We start from the raw sequence: 18,284 nt of genomic DNA, 5'->3' as shown, positions 1-18,284 counted from the left end.
ACTGGGGTATGCCAATACTTTAGCTGAGACTTAACCTTGGAGGTCCCTGGCTAGAGGGTCTTGCCCCTCTGCTGAGGGTTGGACCAAATGCTATATTTGGGGGTTAGGAAAGAATTTTACCCCATACTCAGACTGGTACTGATTGTGGCAGGGAGGTGGGTTGTCTTCCTCTAGTGTGGGGCACAGCCCTCTTCCTTGGATCTCTTGAGTAAATTTTAACTACCTTCACAACACCAGGACATTGGCCGCTGTTTTCCCCACTGCTTTACCTGTGGCAGTGTTATGCCTTGTGACTGTCAGGGTTGACTGGCTGAAGGTTAGACAAAGGATTTGTATAAGATGGTTTGAATAAGAATGATCTGCAGGGGTGTTGGACTAGATAAGCATCTGAAGGTCCTTTCCTGACCTATTTTTCTATTATTCTAGACTTTATGGTTGTTTTGGGAAAAGTGCCTTAGGCGCAGATTATAATGTGTTTAGATGCCTAATCCCACTTATTTTAAATGGAAGACAGAAAAAGGTTTCCTTTCAAAGAGCAAGAAAGCTATGAGATTATATATTTTCAGGCAATCTGTGCCTTTGTCCCATGCTGTTTTTTAAAGAAAATTTTATCGTTTTCCTAAAGCCACCAACTGCAAGACAAAAAGATGCAGAGAATTTATATAAAGTATTCCATGGACATGTCTACATGAGATGCTTTACTGAACAGTAGACTCATCTACACATATACAGCATTTACCATGCAGTAAATTAGTCTACTGTGTGGTTGGCTACAACCCGTACTACCTGTAGATACAGATAGTAGATTTACCGCATAGTGGGCGCATCTACACATGTGCTGGAATGCAGTTGTCACTGCACAGTCATTTAATACTTGCTTAAGCAAGTATTAAATGACTGCATAGTAACCAGCACTACTGCGCAGTCCTGACCCCTCACAGGTTTTTTCCCATGCTACTATGCAGTAGTGTCAGCACCACAGTTCATGCCTGCCAATGCTACATTGCCGTAGCAACAACCTATGGTGTCTCATGTACGTGCGCCCCATAACTGTTACTCAGTAGTGCATGTGTAGACAGCTGACTGGGAGCAAATTGCTCGTGGTTAGCCCAGGCAGCAGGGAGCAAGGGAACTGTCCCTTCCCCTGGGCAGCTGCCTCCCAGCTCCATGCCCCAGTTGGCAGATTGGGGCACAGGGCTGAGACACAATCCCCTGCCCCAGGCAGCTGCCTGCTTCCCAGCTCTGGGTCCCAATCTGCCAACTGGAGCACAGGGCTGATAGGGAGGCAGCTGCCCAGGGCAGGGAACTGTTTCCAAGCCTCCACCCCTGCCGACTGGGGTGCTGGGCTGGGAGGCAGCATAACTCCCATCACACCACAGAGCCCAGGCCTGACCCCAGTGCCCCCTGCCAGCCTGGAGCTGGCACCCAGGGAAGACTGGAGCTCCCCTTGGCTGATGTTGGGGGGAGAGCATGGCAGGAGTAGCCCTACACTGAACTGGTCCCATTGGGAGCATATTTGCTCCCAACAGATGCACGTGTAGATATGCTCCCAGGGAAAACGTATTGCACCATATTTTGCTGCACAGTGCATTAGTAGCACATCTGGATGCACCCCATGTGTCACTGTTCAATGGAATGTAATGCTCAGTGGAGTAAACAATTATTTTCTACCTCATAGGAGTGGTATCAGGATCAACATTACATTTTGACAAAGATTATTTTAAAGGTAACTTAAAATGAAAAGGTTATTTAGAAAATAGAACTGATAGGGAGGAAGCTGAGTGCAAAACACTTCCACATGTTTGAATTTGCTAATAGGCCCATAAAAGCATTAGGGATCTCTGAACGTATCATGTGGATTTGGGAAGCACTATGGAATCTTTGCTGCTTAGACACTGGAACAAGTGCATAGTACCCATCACCCCACAGAGCCTTTCTAGGTCTTTGAAAGTAAACTTTCCCCATCTTCATCATACCAGCATGCTGACAACTCAAAGGAATGCCTGTCCCTGTAAAGCCACTAAATTTAAACTCTGAAACACAAGCAAGGGGACATTGCCCTCATCAGAGATACTCAGCTGAAAAATGCCCCGGTCCCCATTCACCCAAAGCTGAACAGAAGCATCTCAACTGATCTCAATTCTTGGGAGGCTATCAAAATGCATATGCACCAAAGGCTGGGGGGAGGGAAAAGATTTAGGAACGTGAAGGAAATCATAAATCTGTCATTTCCTATCAAGTGCCTTACTTTGCAACTTTAATTTTTTTTTTTTAACCAAGGCTTTTAAAAACATAATTTCTTATTTTTTTTATAAAAGGTGTTCAGTTATTATTTCAGCATGCTGCCAAAATTTGCCTGGGGAATACAAGTGAAAGAAAGGAAATGGTGATTTTTAGTAACTCACACCTCCCGTAAACCTGAATGGAATTTCATGGGGTAAAGAAAAGTCACTTCTCTAGCCTGAGGGCTTTCTCCCTGCTGAATTTCAAAGGTCTGCTGAAAATTAATAGAAATGTCAAAGCTTCTCATGAAAAGTTTGTAAGAATCTTTTATATTGGAAAGTGCAAGGCAGCTTAAATATGGGGGTCACAACCAGCTTCCCCAGCCTATGGCAAATAATAACCTAGTCTGAGGAGAAACTGTCCAACAGAAGCTGACTCCAAATTAATAGATTTTATTTTGTGATTCCGTCACCTCCATCTTAAAGTACTCTACAGCCTTTTGCCTTGCAGCTTATTTAGAGAATGCGATGCAGTTCTGAACAAACTGCTCCTCTCAGTTTGTAGAAAAGGTTGTTTGGGTAAATCTGATATCTTTTATTAGACCAATACAAACAGCTGGAAAAATTCATGTTGGCAAGCTTTTCTGCCTATGTCCTAAGACCAATATGGCTACAATTTATACCCCTGTCATCTCAGTTTATGCCTTCTATAAGGCTTCTGTGCTCTGCTAGCTGAATCTTGAAGTTTGCATTCAAATCTCCTATTGATACCAAGGGAAGCTTTGCCTAGGTATAGATCCAAGATTTGGTCCTTAGTTTGTGGTCATTCGCTAGGGAGTAGATAATACCCTCCCAGAGAGAAGTCTACAGGAGGGCAAGAAAACAATTAGAAGAATCAATCACCTTCACTTCTCTCAGGTGGGTGAGGTTTGGGTGGAATAGGGAAGACAATGTAGCTTGCCAGCCCCATGGATTATGGCAATCCAGAGGGATGGAAAAGGCATGTCCAGAGGAAGATCTCCATGTTTCCCTCAGTCTCAACAAGCAGCGAAGATAACTGAGAGCTAGTCGATCATTGCTTAACAAGACTTTTAGCAATACAGACGGTTTTAATATAAAAGTGCTCAGGGGTAGAGTATGCCTTTCAAATGAAGCTATGCAGGAGGGGAAGGGGGAGTAAAATCTGCATACTTATATACAATAGAGCTATCACCTTATTGCTGTTCACAGTGCAGCTGAAACGTGTGGGAAAGCTAGAGCTTCTTGCCTTGTACTCTCTTGTACTGCCTCAAGGAGAAGGTGGTCAAGTGACCCCCTGCCTTGCCTCCACACTCATACCGAGGGTGAGGAACCTAACCTGCACCCATCCTAGGCCTTGAGATGGGATGTTACAGCTCCATTCCAGGCCCCTTCTTGGCCAGGCAGCTACACATCCCCTCTTATAATGGGCACTAGTAAAGACTTAATCTACTGTACTTATTCAAATATAAGACAACCCTGGTTATAAGAGCTCTACCCCAAAATTAGATTCCATATATGGAAAATGTATAAATTTTTTATAATTTTCCAGTTATTGGAATCTAATTAATGGAGATTTGCCTTGGATTTGCCCCCCTCCCATTACTACAGGGAAAATAAATCTTGAAGATCAAGTAATTCCCATGCCCTCTGGTTTCCCCCAACTTCTTTCCCCAGCAGCCCCTTCCCCCTCTCTTTACTGTCAGGCCCTGCTCTCCCATGGAAGTGAGGAGCAAGTCTGAAAACAATGAGCTTGGAATTAAGCATAGCTGTAGTAATTTGCATATAGTACCCATGGACTTAGTTGATCCAGAACTGAGGCAAGTTACCTTTTCTTGAAGCTGCTGCAAGCTTTGGCACAGGTACTCCATAAACACATGTTTAAGCAGCACTCTGGCACCTACTTATATATAGCACAAACTATTCGTGATATCAGTTCAAAGCCAAAAATCAGCATTTATGGCCCCACCAGAGTCAACAGGATTTCAAGCCATGGTGACCCCACAGCTCAGCACTGTTCAGGATCCATGTGCTTATTAGCCACCCATGGATGAATGCAACTGGGTGTTCTTGTCACAAGTCCTGGGATCCTCCACAAATTTATACGTAGATGATATTCAGGGCAACCTGGTCAAGCTTTACTTCATGGAGGGCAGGGCCACACTAATCATATACGACGGGCTAAGAGAGGGGGCAACAGAGGGATTCTGGGTGAACTGTTTGAGGGCCTATTTCATGGTGTTTGTGAGACATTTAAGGTTGGTGAAGAAACAGGAATTATTGGAAATGGGAAAGAAAGGCACAGCTTAGCTGTGGGAGTGAAAAGGAAGTAGAAATGTATCACCATGGCTCACCAAAACTTAAAAGAGTCAGCACGGGGGGGACAGCACTTAGTGGGCACTATCTTATATCTTATTCAGATGGGCTATGATAACCTAGCCTTCTGGGAGCGGATGCGTTTATTGTAACGGGTGCGTGGGTTTCTTAATGTGGTTTGAGGTGTGTTTGCTCAATATGGGTCATATGTTATATAGTACGTGAATGTAAGACAAGGGGATTTTTTCCCCATGCCGATTAGAGAAAAAAAACCCTTGTCTTGTATTCAAGTAAATACAGTCATTCTAAAACCAGGGACATGGAGTAAACAAGTCAGCAAGACAGGAAATTCTGTGTAAATTAGTGAAATTGTGTAAGGTGCAACTAAAATATCCTATGTTTTAAGTTCTCTGATAATAATAAAAAGAAAACACTACCCTGCGGCACTCATGCAATCATTGGATTCTCTCCTGATTAGAAGGTGTACATCAAAAGTACACCTTGGGAAACTCAGCACCCCCTAGTCTAAGTGTATCAGCCATTTTTAGTAACAAAATCCATCAGACATGCAACAATTCCAGGCACCGAGTATGAATGAAAAAAACCTAAAATCCCAGCTGTACCATAGGGCTGTCTTACACGACAAGGCATGAGTAATGATATTAACCCCCTACAGTTTAAAAAATAATGGCATTACCACATGACAGTTACTGCCTGATTCTTTGAAATCCCAGGGGGAAAGGGATAGCTTAAACCAGCAAATTAAAGAAAATTCTATGTTTCTCTAAAACATTTTGTACTGTCCTCAACCAAACACAGGATTATCAGTCTACACCTGGACAAGGGACATAATCTGACCAAAACCAGTGAGCCATATGGTGCCATCACTTTTTAAAGCATAACCCCTCAGTGGAAATAATATGTAATTGGGGTTTTATTCCTAAAATAAGTTGTTTCTACCAGCACTATAGGGACATGACTAGGCTCCTAGGACAAAGGGAAGTGATGAATTTCAGTTTGCAATTGTGAATGTGAAGCTACCAACAGCACCTTCCTTTTTTTTTGCACCCCCCACCCTTGCCAAGTTGGTGCCCAGGGTGGTTGCCCCTATCACCCTCCCCAGTGACGCCATTGGCTTCTACTCTGCTTAACTTATTTGACCTGATTCTTCCACAACTTATTTACCACTTGAGGAAATTAGAAATAACTCAAGGTCAACAGAATTATACCATACATAGATGAGAGCCAAATCAGGCCCATTTTATTTACGTTTTAGTGATCTTAGACAAAGTTTGTAGTCTGAATATATTTTGGTTAATCATATAGTTAACATAGTGTCCACTTCCAAAACACAGTGTTTATGTTTCAGCCATGTGACTCCCAATAAAGCTGTATAGTCAGCTCCTATGCAACACTTCCAAATTTATCCCGAAGAGTCAATCCAAACCACAAAGAATTAGGACAAAAGTATGCCATCCTTATACTCTGCAGATCTAAGATATTACAAAAGCAATTTATAAAGTCTCCAACAACCATGGCAAGAGCCTTTAATTCAAAATGGATTCAAGATATTATTTCAGATTGAACTAAATTCTCTTGATCTAATAGAAATTTTTTTAACACTAAACCAAATGTTGAGGCTCTTCGTAATATTTTACTGAGACAAGAATCACTTTCCTGAGATCTGTGAACGGAGGAGACTCTCCTCATGGAAACCATCCCATCCCAGAGGGACTTGGATGCCTTCAAAGTGATATCTGAGAAAATAATTCAGGGTTCTATGGTCTTTTCTGGCAGATGGGAAATGAGTAGGTATAGGAACATAGAGGTAGAGATAGCTCTGGCCTGGCACGGGTTTTTGGATCCCCAACAAGAGAGGGAGGAAAATCTTTACACCCAGTGGAATGTGGTGGGACATTTGCATGAAGATGTCCCTTGGTCCTTTACACAGAAGTTGTGGGCAAGCAGGGGAGAGAAGTTCTGGCTCTAGTGACTTTGGTGGCAGGATCAGTCAGGACTGATTAAACTGTGAATAAAAAACTGATGGCTGGGTTCTGCCACTCTTATTCCCATTAAGTACTTCTTTCCTGCCCAAGTGTCCCACCAACGTCAGTGGTAGCTCTCATGCAGTACAGTACCATGTGAGCCACAGTACCAGAATCTAGTCTTCAGTAAGAATTGCAAGATTTTCCATTATTTGGATGTTGTTTTAATGTCACTGGGAAGTGGGGGACATAGGAGAGGGATAACTAGGAGATCATCATAAAAAAAAAGAGAGAGAGAGGTGTTCCCTTGAGATCTGATTAAAGCTTATTGAAGTTAGTGGAAGGACTCCCATTGACTTCAATAGGCTTTGGATCAGGCCTTTGATGCAAGTTTAGAAATCCTTTGAACTCAATATCATTTCAATGCATCTCTTAATGTTTAACTGAGTTTAATATATTATAATAATATGTCCTTTGAAATACCTTCACTATTGTGGTTTGAACCTTTACAATCCGTGCCTATGAACAGTTCTGCGGTGTGTATTCTGCAATATGTATGTGCTGCATATTCATTCCATTTAACTATGTTTTGTATCTTATTCTTAACATGCATTCACAGTAGACAGGAAAGCAGCAGTTATGGGGTATGCTGTGAATGCATATTAACAGCAAGACAGATTTGCATATCATGGATCCACAATACAAAATGTATAGTAAAAATCCTTATGAAAAGTTATTATGCATGCATAGTAGATGCTTTTTAAACCTGGATATCTCAGCTATTTTGTTTCTCAGCAATTTACTAGAAAATACTAAAAAGGTCAAATGATGGATTAAGAGTCTGCAAAATATAATGTAACTGCTTTAGAGGAAATCCTTCCACACACACCAATTTATTTTATTTTAGTAATAATATAAAATACACCAAAATTATATTTTACAATAACATTTTAAGTGTTTTCTAAATAGTTGAACAGAAATAAAGAGACAAAGTATTTGTATTTTAGTTAATGTGTATTTTGGAGGATATGATTGAAAACTTTACAGTTCTTCCACTAACACAAATTTCATTTCAATCTTTCCTTAGGATTTTTAGTATGCATTGAAACAGTGTTCAGGTGATCAGAACTTCACGCATTTCGAATAGTGTGCATTGTGTAATAATCTGAATATGCAAAGTCTGTAAAAAGGTTGACAACCCTTAGGACCTTTCATAATATAAATCTTAATACATAATTTCCTATGAAGAGTAATGGGGTTTTAACCTTTGTTCTATTATACGGATTATACTATTCCATATAGAATGAAATCAATGTAATAAATAGTGCAGAACTTGCTCTCTCTAACATTAGCCTCTTAACTTTTAAAATCTTGGCCACTTCAAAAACATTTATGTTTAAAAATAGGCCCAACCTAGACAAAGTACTAATGACCTTCAGCTTCTCACTGCAAAAAGAAAATAAAGGTTGTGTGTTAACTGAGCTAAAGTGTCTAAAGTTCATGTGCACCTAGACACACACCTGCCCACATGCACATACATGTGCACACACACATGCAATTTTGCTGCCTCCTCCTCTACAAAAAAAAGCCCAGCCCAGATTTAAACAAAACTTTGAGAAAAAAATAATTGGATTGGGGACGAGAATATTAATGCCAAGCTTGGGCCCGATGTGAATTAAAGCAGATGAGTTATAAACCCTTCAAAAACAGGATTTATAATGGAAATGCTGACAAAGACCCATAACAATAGCAGCTCTGCCAGGGATTACTTTAATACTAAAACCGTATTCAATCTCACTTTTTAAAACAGAGATTACGGAGTCACTAAAAAGCTACAATACATGACAATAGTAAAAGAAAACTTTAAATATTTTTCTACCTTAGAAAGTGCATTCTCACTTTAACTCTTGCTAATATATTGCTTGCGTCTGACATATCACTCCTAAATAAAATAAAAAAGCACAAGGTGGAGTTTACCACAGGCTCCAAAGCCAGGCTTAGCTGAAAGGCTTTGTCAGCTTCATTTAACAGTTTCTTGTCTTGTTGATGAGAGAGACAAAAGGGTTAAGGCAGAAAGAACAGATAGTGCAAGAGAGACAGCTGACCGGGGAAGAGAAAATGAGACTAGAAAAACAGAATGAAGAAAGGAGAAGAAAAAGAAGCAGTTGGAAAATAGATATGCAGCTAAATATTTCAAATTTCATCTACATTTCTAAAACAGAAAAGACCTTTTAATTTTTATGGAAAAGGTTTAAGAGAAGGCAAGACACCTAGAAAGAAAAGTAAGAGGAAATGTTTCCGATTCTCACAAGTTATTAAGGGCTGCACAGGAAGCAATAGGTGAAAAGTGAGTGTATACATCTATCTCGCAAAGCGCTCGTTTCTAATGTCAGAACATGTTTACATTCTTGAAGCCTTTCATGATGTACTTCTAGTTTTCATCTAGTGTCTTTTCTTCTTTTTTCCAGGGATATTACAAAAAGTCACTGAGGAAAAGAATTTGAGTTTTTCTTCTATAGACCCCAGCAGGATGCTTTCTTCTATTATTTTGAGATCTGGAATAGCGCACAACCCTTTAAACACATGCACATGCACACACAAAGAGTGCTCACGAAAGTATCACCCAAGTATTATGCCCTCTTACACATAAAGCTAACCCTGTGTAGGTGTGCCCTAGTGCCTGCATTACTTTCTGATTTCTTGTTTCCTTTCACGGCTTTTTTTCTGGCTACCCAGATGCACAGATTGGGACCCTGTTCAATGCAACACAACACTTTAAATAAAGACTGTAATATTAACAACTACGGAGCAGTTGTACCTGCAGGTAGGGATAAAACTGAATGTTGGCATGTCTGACAGTATAGACTGACTGCTAAACAGAAGCAGCTCCAGTAGAAATGTACCTACTGTATGTAAAATGCTGGTGCAGATTTTTTTTCTCTCTATCACTCTAACCTTCTGTGTTGATACATGAATGCTGGTACCCACTTACAGGGATGCCAGATGATCAGTGCAGAATGTAGGTCCCAAGAGAAAGGATCACATGGTTTTCTCTGCCTTGTGACGTCACTAGCAGATGGCATGGGTACCAGCTCTGGCAGTTGGCATCAATGTCACTTTTTAGAGATCAATGAGATAGTGCAGATATACACAGATCTAGACTCCAGGAGACGATGCGACATTCAGACTGAAAAGATTTGGAAGGCAAAAAATGAAAACTGATTGTTGAATGAAATAAAAAGCTAAGGTAATATAAATAAAGATATGTTTCAGTTGGTGCTGGGTGTGCATGCAAGTGTTTAAAGATACAGTATCATTGTCTTGTATTTTATGTCTGCTGTTTACTACCTAATAACTTCTCCTAACATTTCATTCTAATGATGCAATTGCATACTTTCATTGGTATTATGTAATATTGCAAGTATATAGACAATACAAAGAGAGTTAATCTTTTATCTGGGTTTTTGTTTAGTTTTGTTCTATTAAAAGTCCCTGCATTATTTGTGCTTGTCTCTTGGAGAACTGTGGATCCAAGTGTTTGCTGTTGCAAAACTGAAATCCGAAACAAAATAAATAATTTGAAAAACAAATTATTTTCCAATTTCATTCTGGATTCTGAACACACGTGCACAATTGCAGTCAGAATCCACAGACCATTCCTGTCAGATATTAGCTGGAGGGAGACGTCTGAGCCTTGAAGAACATAAACACTGTTTATAGCGTGTAGGGGGGTTCCCCCCCCCACCTAATTGATTTTATTTTTTTTAAAGAAAGAAAAGAAAGGAAAAATTGTAATCTTGTTTTAGAATCTTTAAAAATAAAATACAAAGATTTTGTTACCAACTCTAATATGAATACGGTTAGCTCAGTCCTGCTTTTTTTGTTAATATGAAATAAATACTGTGTCACACATTTTCATATTGATCATTAGAAATCCTCACTTCATTTTTAATTAAGTTACTACATGATTCGTTTATCTTTTCTCCCATTAAAATTCTTTTCTAACCCATACTAAGTCACTGAACCGAAATATGTTGATTCATGAAAGATACATGTGAACAAACTTTGAAATAAAACTCAGAAGGTGATTTTTTTAAAACTGTATTTATCTTTCAGTTAATAGAGACATGTCACTTTTCCTTTGTAAGAGTGGTCTTGCTCTTCTCGTTTTTTTACCCAAGGGAATGTGAATTAATGGCATTTCTGCATTGCTTTATCATGTTTTTGCATTTCCTTAAATTCCACTAAGTTGAGGAAGGGAAATCTAAACCTTGTTTAAAATAAGATCTATAGATAGAGAATTAAGTATATCCTTTAAGTTATTTTATATGTTTAATCTACTGGTAAAACATTTACTTACATAGTGGTGACATATTGCATGTTTCAATGTTTTTATAACACTGGACAGCTAAATGCTCTTTAAAATATGTGGATATAAAAGCGTTTGCAATTGATAAATATATTTATTAGAAAATTGTGTTTTGTCTATTACATATACGTACATTTGTAGTTGTGTTCATATATTTATGCACACCATGTATATATACAAGCAAAAGGTATGAGATAATGTGTATGTAAGTATTTAAACTTTACAAATGGAAACATTTAAGCATTGTGCTGGCATTCTTTCAGGTAACGTAAGATTATAGAACCATGTTAACACTACCGTTTGATGAGTCTGTTGTAATGCCAGAATCCCAGATGTGCAGAAAGTTTTCCAGAGAAAGTGAGGACCAAAAGCAAATTAAAAATCCAGAAAGCTTTTCAAAGCAGATTGTACTCCGAGGAAAGAATATCAAAAGGGCCGCTGGCGAAGATACAGAAAAAGAAGAGGAGGAAGAAGACAGAGAGGAGGAGGATGAGAATGGTTTACCTAGAAGGAGGGGCCTTAGGAAAAAAAAGACAAGCAAGATAAGAATGGAGAGGATCAAATTCAGGCGACAAGAAGCCAATGCTAGAGAAAGGAACAGGATGCATGGCCTTAATGATGCTCTGGACAATTTAAGGAAAGTGGTCCCTTGTTATTCTAAAACACAAAAACTGTCTAAAATAGAAACATTGAGATTAGCCAAAAACTATATTTGGGCTCTTTCTGAAATCCTGCGAATTGGCAAGAGACCTGACTTACTCACGTTCGTCCAAAACCTGTGCAAAGGTCTGTCCCAGCCAACTACAAACTTGGTGGCGGGGTGCCTGCAGCTGAATGCTAGAAGTTTCTTGATGGGTCAAACTGGTGAAACTGCCCATCACACAAGGTCACCATATTCCAGCTTCTATCCTCCCTACCACAGCCCTGAGCTCAGCACTCCCCCAGGGCATGGAACTCTGGACAATTCCAAGTCTATGAAACCCTACAATTACTGCAGTACTTACGAGTCCTTCTATGAAAGCACTTCCCCTGAGTGTGCCAGCCCACAGTTTGAAGGTCCCTTAAGTCCTCCCCCAATTAACTATAATGGGATATTTTCCCTGAAGCAAGAAGAAGGCTTGGACTATGGCAAAAATTACAATTATGGCATGCATTACTGTGCAGTGCCACCCAGGGGTCCCCTTGGGCAGAGCTCCATGTTCAGGTTGCCTACAGAGAGCCACTTCCCTTACGACTTACATCTGCGCAGCCAGTCTCTCACCATGCAAGATGAATTAAATGCAGTTTTTCATAATTAATGAGGAAAATGAAAATAAACAGTGGTCATTCACCTCCCCATCTAATTAAGATAAAGCAGATGCTTGTGCACTACGTAATTGGCACAACTCTATTTAGCGTGTTTACTAGTTTCTAAAGTGTGTTTCAACTATTGTGGGAATTTTCTATGTAATAATAACTCTTTTTTCCTATAAGTATTTTTCCTTTTTTTTTTGTCTGTAAACACTGTGAGATTCTGTTTCTTACCAGAGAATTTCCCCCACCCCCTGCCTTTTTCTCCCTGTTCGCTTGATTTGTTGAACAGTGTGTCTAAACAATATCATTGAAATAAAGGCATACACACTGTATAAAGTCAATGTCTATTTTGATTGTACAATTTGTAATTATACAAATGCATGTTATTACATTCAGATGAATAAAAATAATGTATTTATAATGAGTAGAAATTATATATTATGTATTTAAGAAATGGATTTTAAAAATTCTGAAGAATTTTAAAAATCTATCCCTGAATTGAGATGGGCTTGTGGGTGTAGGGGTTGGGGGACAGCAATATTTAAAGCTATGCAAAAATAAAAAAAATGTTGGAGGATGAGAGGCCTGTAAGATTAAAAAAAAGGTGATCACCACTGACTGTTTGCTGACAGGGGCTAAATAATGTTAGACAATGTTGTCAAAATTTCACATCAGTTACTCTAAACCTAATCATACAATATCAGCACCTTTTTGTATTATTCTGATTTCAGATGTAAAGGTTTGTTATAACAATGTATAACTGTGGTTTCGCACTACATATTTTAAATGCAATTAAACAGAGATGTTTCCACTTTTAAAGTATATCTCTTAGCTGTGATACTGCCTTTTGCCTGATATTTATTTCCTAGTTCACAGCTGCCTTTGTTTTTCTTCCACAGCATTATTTCCAGCACACTCTTCATGCTTGCATTTGGATTTTGAAACCATGGGTAATTCTAGGAGTTTACTTTATATCACATTCAAATGCATATATTACCAGCACACATGAAGCACTGTAGATTTTCCCAGCTATGATTAGGGAACAGCTCTGGAGTGGAGCAGAGTGGACTTAGGGAGGATAGGGGCTAGGGAAGGGCATGTAAACTGTAGACTGATGGACATCACTGCTAGCTGCAAGTGAGAAAGTTGAATTGATTTAAACTACAAGCATGGATTTAAATTACCAGCATGATTTTAAACTGATTGAGTTTTGCTAAATCCGTGCTAACAGGCTTCATGGACTTTTATTTCCATTTAAGCTAGGCTTATCTCAGTTTGTCTTAAGAAAATCAGGAATAGCTTTAAGCTTGATTTAAATGTGCAGCTCTTAAGATGGAATAAAGGGAACATACAGGGGATGGCAACAGGTTAATTAAATTGGCACGGAAACTGATTGAAATTAAAACTGTGCAGTTTTTGCATGTAGTTGAGGCGCACAGTTTTTGAGATGTTAAATATCAACTGTACTGGCAAGCATTCTATATGGTATATTGATCCTGAAAAAGTTACAGGGCACAACATACCAAGTTATCAATTTTAAAAATAAAAATAATCATATCAAAAACAAGTTCCACATACAAGTTACTTGGTAATGAACAGAAACTGGACCACAGGGCTGGATGATGGTTTGTAAATGACTGATGAACTTCAGACTCTCCCACAAGTATGGAGCAGGCTGATAATTCTTGCCAACTACACTGCAGCCTCATGCCCAATTTCACAGGTAGTTCTAATTGTTAACATGCATTACTGGTGGCTGGTATTTATTTCTTCAGTACAATACCTTGTGGAGACCCTTTTCTTATAAATGACACTTGCCTTTTCCTTTAATTAAAGATAGGTCCAAGATACAATATTGGATTTAGATCCTAATAGTGAAAATTGGACACTGGAGGGTGTTTTGGATCCTGTCTTTGCTGTGGAATATTTCATTGTAGACACAGCTGTCTTTCATTATAAAAATAGAGATCTTAGTCCAAACTCCACCAAAACTTGGGGCTGTTGATTCCACAGTTTTGGCTTGGGTCTATTAAATTTCTGACCAGCAACAGGGCATGTCAAAGCAGCGGAGAGCAGGTTTTTATACTGAAAAGAGCTGGAAATGGTCATTAAAAAATAAATAATGATAATAATGATCATCTCAGAATCATCTCTAAGTTACTTGAACTGAATTGAGTAGAGATCCGTGGAACAGGGGAGAGAGAAGAGAGAGAAACAACCGTTTTCCTGGTATCTGCTTCTGTCTATGCAGATCCCAGCACTTAAAATACAAGCAGATGACAGAAGGCCACATGAGGGAGAAAGAGGTGACAGACGGTTGTATGAGAGAAAAAGCTGAATGCAAAGGACAGAAACATGTAGCCACTGGCACACTATCTGGGCATTGTCCTGAGCCTGAAATCAGGGAAAAAGCAAGGAGAAAATAACCACAGAGCACAATGCACCACTAACAGGAGGATCCAGGAACAAATGACCCTTGTATGGAGTGGTTCTCTAGGAGGCTGCCTCATGCATTTAGATTTTTGAATGCTAGGCTTTTTTAGCAGCAAGACAAAAGTGGAACATTACAAAGTGCACTTTCTACAATAGGATCAACCACCTAAGAAGTGTGTGTGTGTGTGTGTGTGTGTGCACGCGCGCACACACATGCACACACACACATGCACACGCACACATGAGTTGTGGGGGGAAGCTACATAAAAGATACAAAAGGTTGAAAACAGAGGGAAGTGAAAGCCTGCCACAATGCATTTAGCAAATGCAAGACCAACCCTGGGCACAGGTGAACCCTTCAAGCCCAATAATATGGGGGAGGTGGTATCTGGCTATGTGCTTCTATATTAAATCAGCAACTTATGAGCCAGTTCCAGTCTCCACTCTGGCTGCAAAACTAGGAGGAAGCAAAGAAAAAAATCCCGGCCAATCCAGGTCTTTCTCACCCAGCTCCAAGGAGTAGGACCACATAGGGAGGTAATTCACAGATAATCCCCCTCTGGTAGCTCAGAGAAGATGCCAGTCTTGCTCGTGACATTGCTAATCATAAAGCTAGCCCAGAGTAGAATGGTCAAACAAGCCATATAAAAAAAATCAAAAGGTGCAGAAACACACGTTCTTTGGCTGGGAAGTTTTGGAACATTTAGAAACATTGGATAAGGATTTCCTTTGCTTTCAGTCACAAACTCCTATGCCCTGCACCAGACCAGTCACAGAAAAATACATTTTCTAAATACTTAAATGCAATTTCTATTCCTTTTGGTGTACATTTGTAAAACACATGTCAAGAATGTCCAGTCAATTTAAGGGCCTCCAGTGAAGACCAAAGAATTCCCTTAAAGGTGTGTAAGCTTGCGAGGTACGGTTTGTAACAGCAAGGGCCACAAGGCAAAAGTCGACAGGAGAGTTTTTAACTTGTGTACAATGCAGAGAGAAGCAGGAAGCCCCACCGTGTTCTCCTCTTAACTGCAACCATTTCATTCAAGACAGTATATTGTATGACTGGCATATAAGGAAGGCAAATGAGACATTTCTATTCTTCCTGTCCCATAACACAACAATGTAGAGGAACTCAATCCAATTAGAAGGTGAAAACTTGAAAACAGATATAGGAAATACTTTTTCATGCAATGTGAAATTAGCTGATAGAACTCATTGTCACAGTATATCACCAAGGCAAAGAATTTAACAAGATTGCAAAGGGGCTTGGGCATTTATTTGGATAACAAGAATATCAGAGTTATAATAATTAACACTAACTAAACATTTGGACAAGACAACAAACTTCATTCTCCATGGCTTAAACTATTTCAAATTAGCCACATACCTGTCTACTACAGTGTTCTTACCCTTTCCCCAGAAACATCTGTTGGTGGACACTGTTGCAGTTGGGATACTAGACTGGATGGACCATGTTTCTGATCCAGCATGTCCTGTGCTCTCCAAATCATTTATCCTGATGTCTCTTATAGGTCCCTGCACTCTTTTGGGAGACTGGGACGGTATGTCCGAATCTAGCTGAGGTTTATACCCACTTTGCACACTTCTTCCCCTACACACATTTTAGGAAACAACCTTGTAGTGCCATCTTTCAGTCTGAATTCTTTGCATTTTATGTGGGAAATGAAAAAGACCCCCAACATATATTAAGATCGTGTGCACATAATAGCAACAGCAAAAATTTTACCAATGGATTTCCTCTCCCATTTCTACCCACTATACGCTTCTCTTATTCTCTTTGCCTTTAGAGCACTCATATGATGGCAAGTTTAATGAAATGCCAAAAAAAAAAAAGATACATAGGATCCCACTGAAACATATGGCAGAACCCTTCCTCAGGAAAATAACCAAATTTGAAGCTAGCCATGTGGATTTAGGTTTCAGATTATGGATCAGGAAGTTTGAATGTTTAGCTTCCAGATTTGCTTTTATGGTCCATAGTCAATGTCAAATCAGCTTTGAAGCGACAATACCAAAATCTTACATGATAGATAGTGTAACAAAATTCCAGGACAAAATGGGATAAGAAACCAGTTTTTAGATGTCTGCTACTCTGAGGTGAGATTTTATGAAAACATCAGTTCTCATGACATTTTAGCTACCTCAGGACCAGAAAGCATTATTTTGAATCTGACTCAGAACTGAATCATAGAGACAGTTTGAGATTTTGCTCTGGAGAGAAACAGATCTGCCTGGAGGGCAGCTGGCACAGTGCCATTGAATCTCAAGGGCAGGCCACGTCTTACTTATTCAAAGCTAACTGTATAACAAGGGGTTTAAGATGTGAGATTCAAGTTCTGAGCTCTCCTCTCCCTACAATGTAGCAAGCCTTCTCTCAAAATATTTTTGTTCCATGCCAGCAAGAAGAGTTATCTTATTTTCCTCCAAATCCTCTTGAAACAATAACCTGGAGGGAATGGGGAAGCCAAGTTTGTCAACAAAATGGCCTCTGCAGAATTAATGAGTTATTTATGCCAAGAATGAGCGAAAAGGACACCCCAAACAGCCACTTATGCTATATGGGATTAAAAGTGCTTGCAGCTTAGCTTCATCCAAAATAGTTCTTAACAGCCTGGTTCAATTTTTTTCTCCCAAAGCTCGTTTTACCTTTGGGCTGTTCTTCTTAGACTTGGTCTAACACTATGGCTTTCCCAACATAGGTAAATGGCCTACAGATTGGGTTGTGACAAAAATCACAACCACTAGGAGACTTACCACTGCTGTCAAGAGCTACCAGTTGGATGCAGCTAAGCCTGCAGAAAATGGCTTCAGTTATCAGAGCTTCTGTCATTTGGGGAGCTTGTGAAACAAAGTCTGCAAAAAAGCTCCTCTGGGTACATCTACACATGTGTTTTACTGCGGAGTTGACTAATTAGCTCCACAGTAAAGCATCACTGTCTACAAAGGCAGCACTATTAGCCCATAGTAAACTAATTCACTCCTCTGTAGGATAGTACTGTCTGGAACAAGTACTATCCTATGGCAGAATTATTTAGTGGCCATGATGCACATGTAGACAGTGACCAAGGCTGGTTGGGGCACAAGGGTGCTACAGTGCAGGGGCTGTCTGCTGGCTGCCCCACAGCCAGTGCCTCCATAGCGTGTTAAGCCCGGGTGGAGCAGCTCTAGGCTAGCAGGCTGACCCCAGGGCTCCCTGCCAGCTGGCACTGCTCTGCCCTTGCTCAATGTGCTGCAGTCCTGGACACGTGTGTAAATGTTGCACCCAGGAGCAATAAACTCTGGAATAAACTGTGCAGTAATATCATGTGCCGATGCACCCTCTGCTGCCTACACTGTGTCTCCACCAGGGGGTTCTGCCAATGTAGCTCTGCCAACACAACTATGGCACACCTCATAATATAGACCAGCCTCCAGGCAAGCTCCCTTTTTGCTATTATTTTTGTATTTATTTATGTAACAGCATTACCTGCACTGTAAGTTAAGATGCCATTTGTATGAAAGCAAGACCATTATCATTGTTGCAGTGATACAACAGGGGCTATTTGGGAAAGTTTTAAAAGCCATTACTGCTCAGAATCAATAACAACAGATCTGGTTATACATTTGTCTTTACTAAAGGACATGCAA

The 18,284-nt window shown here is 39.8% G+C and overlaps 1 protein-coding gene across 1 annotated transcript; it reads left to right on the top strand.

The window, feature by feature from the left end:
* The first annotated feature begins 9,452 nt into the window (after positions 1-9,452).
* Positions 9,453-13,022, top strand: NEUROD6 (neuronal differentiation 6). Its single transcript, XM_019509237.1, has 2 exons — positions 9,453-9,788; positions 11,174-13,022. Exon 2 carries the CDS (start codon positions 11,195-11,197, stop codon positions 12,206-12,208), a length of 1,014 nt encoding a protein of 337 aa, XP_019364782.1. The 5' UTR covers positions 9,453-9,788; positions 11,174-11,194; the 3' UTR covers positions 12,209-13,022.
* The last annotated feature ends 5,262 nt before the right edge of the window (positions 13,023-18,284 follow it).

The sequence above is a fragment of the Gavialis gangeticus genome, unplaced genomic scaffold (assembly GCF_001723915.1).
Source record: "Gavialis gangeticus isolate Ggan-Ray unplaced genomic scaffold, GavGan_comp1, whole genome shotgun sequence".
Classification (NCBI taxonomy): domain Eukaryota; kingdom Metazoa; phylum Chordata; order Crocodylia; family Gavialidae; genus Gavialis; species Gavialis gangeticus.
The sequence above is the reverse complement of the archived record's forward strand: the minus strand, read 5'-3'. Positions and strand labels throughout refer to the sequence as shown.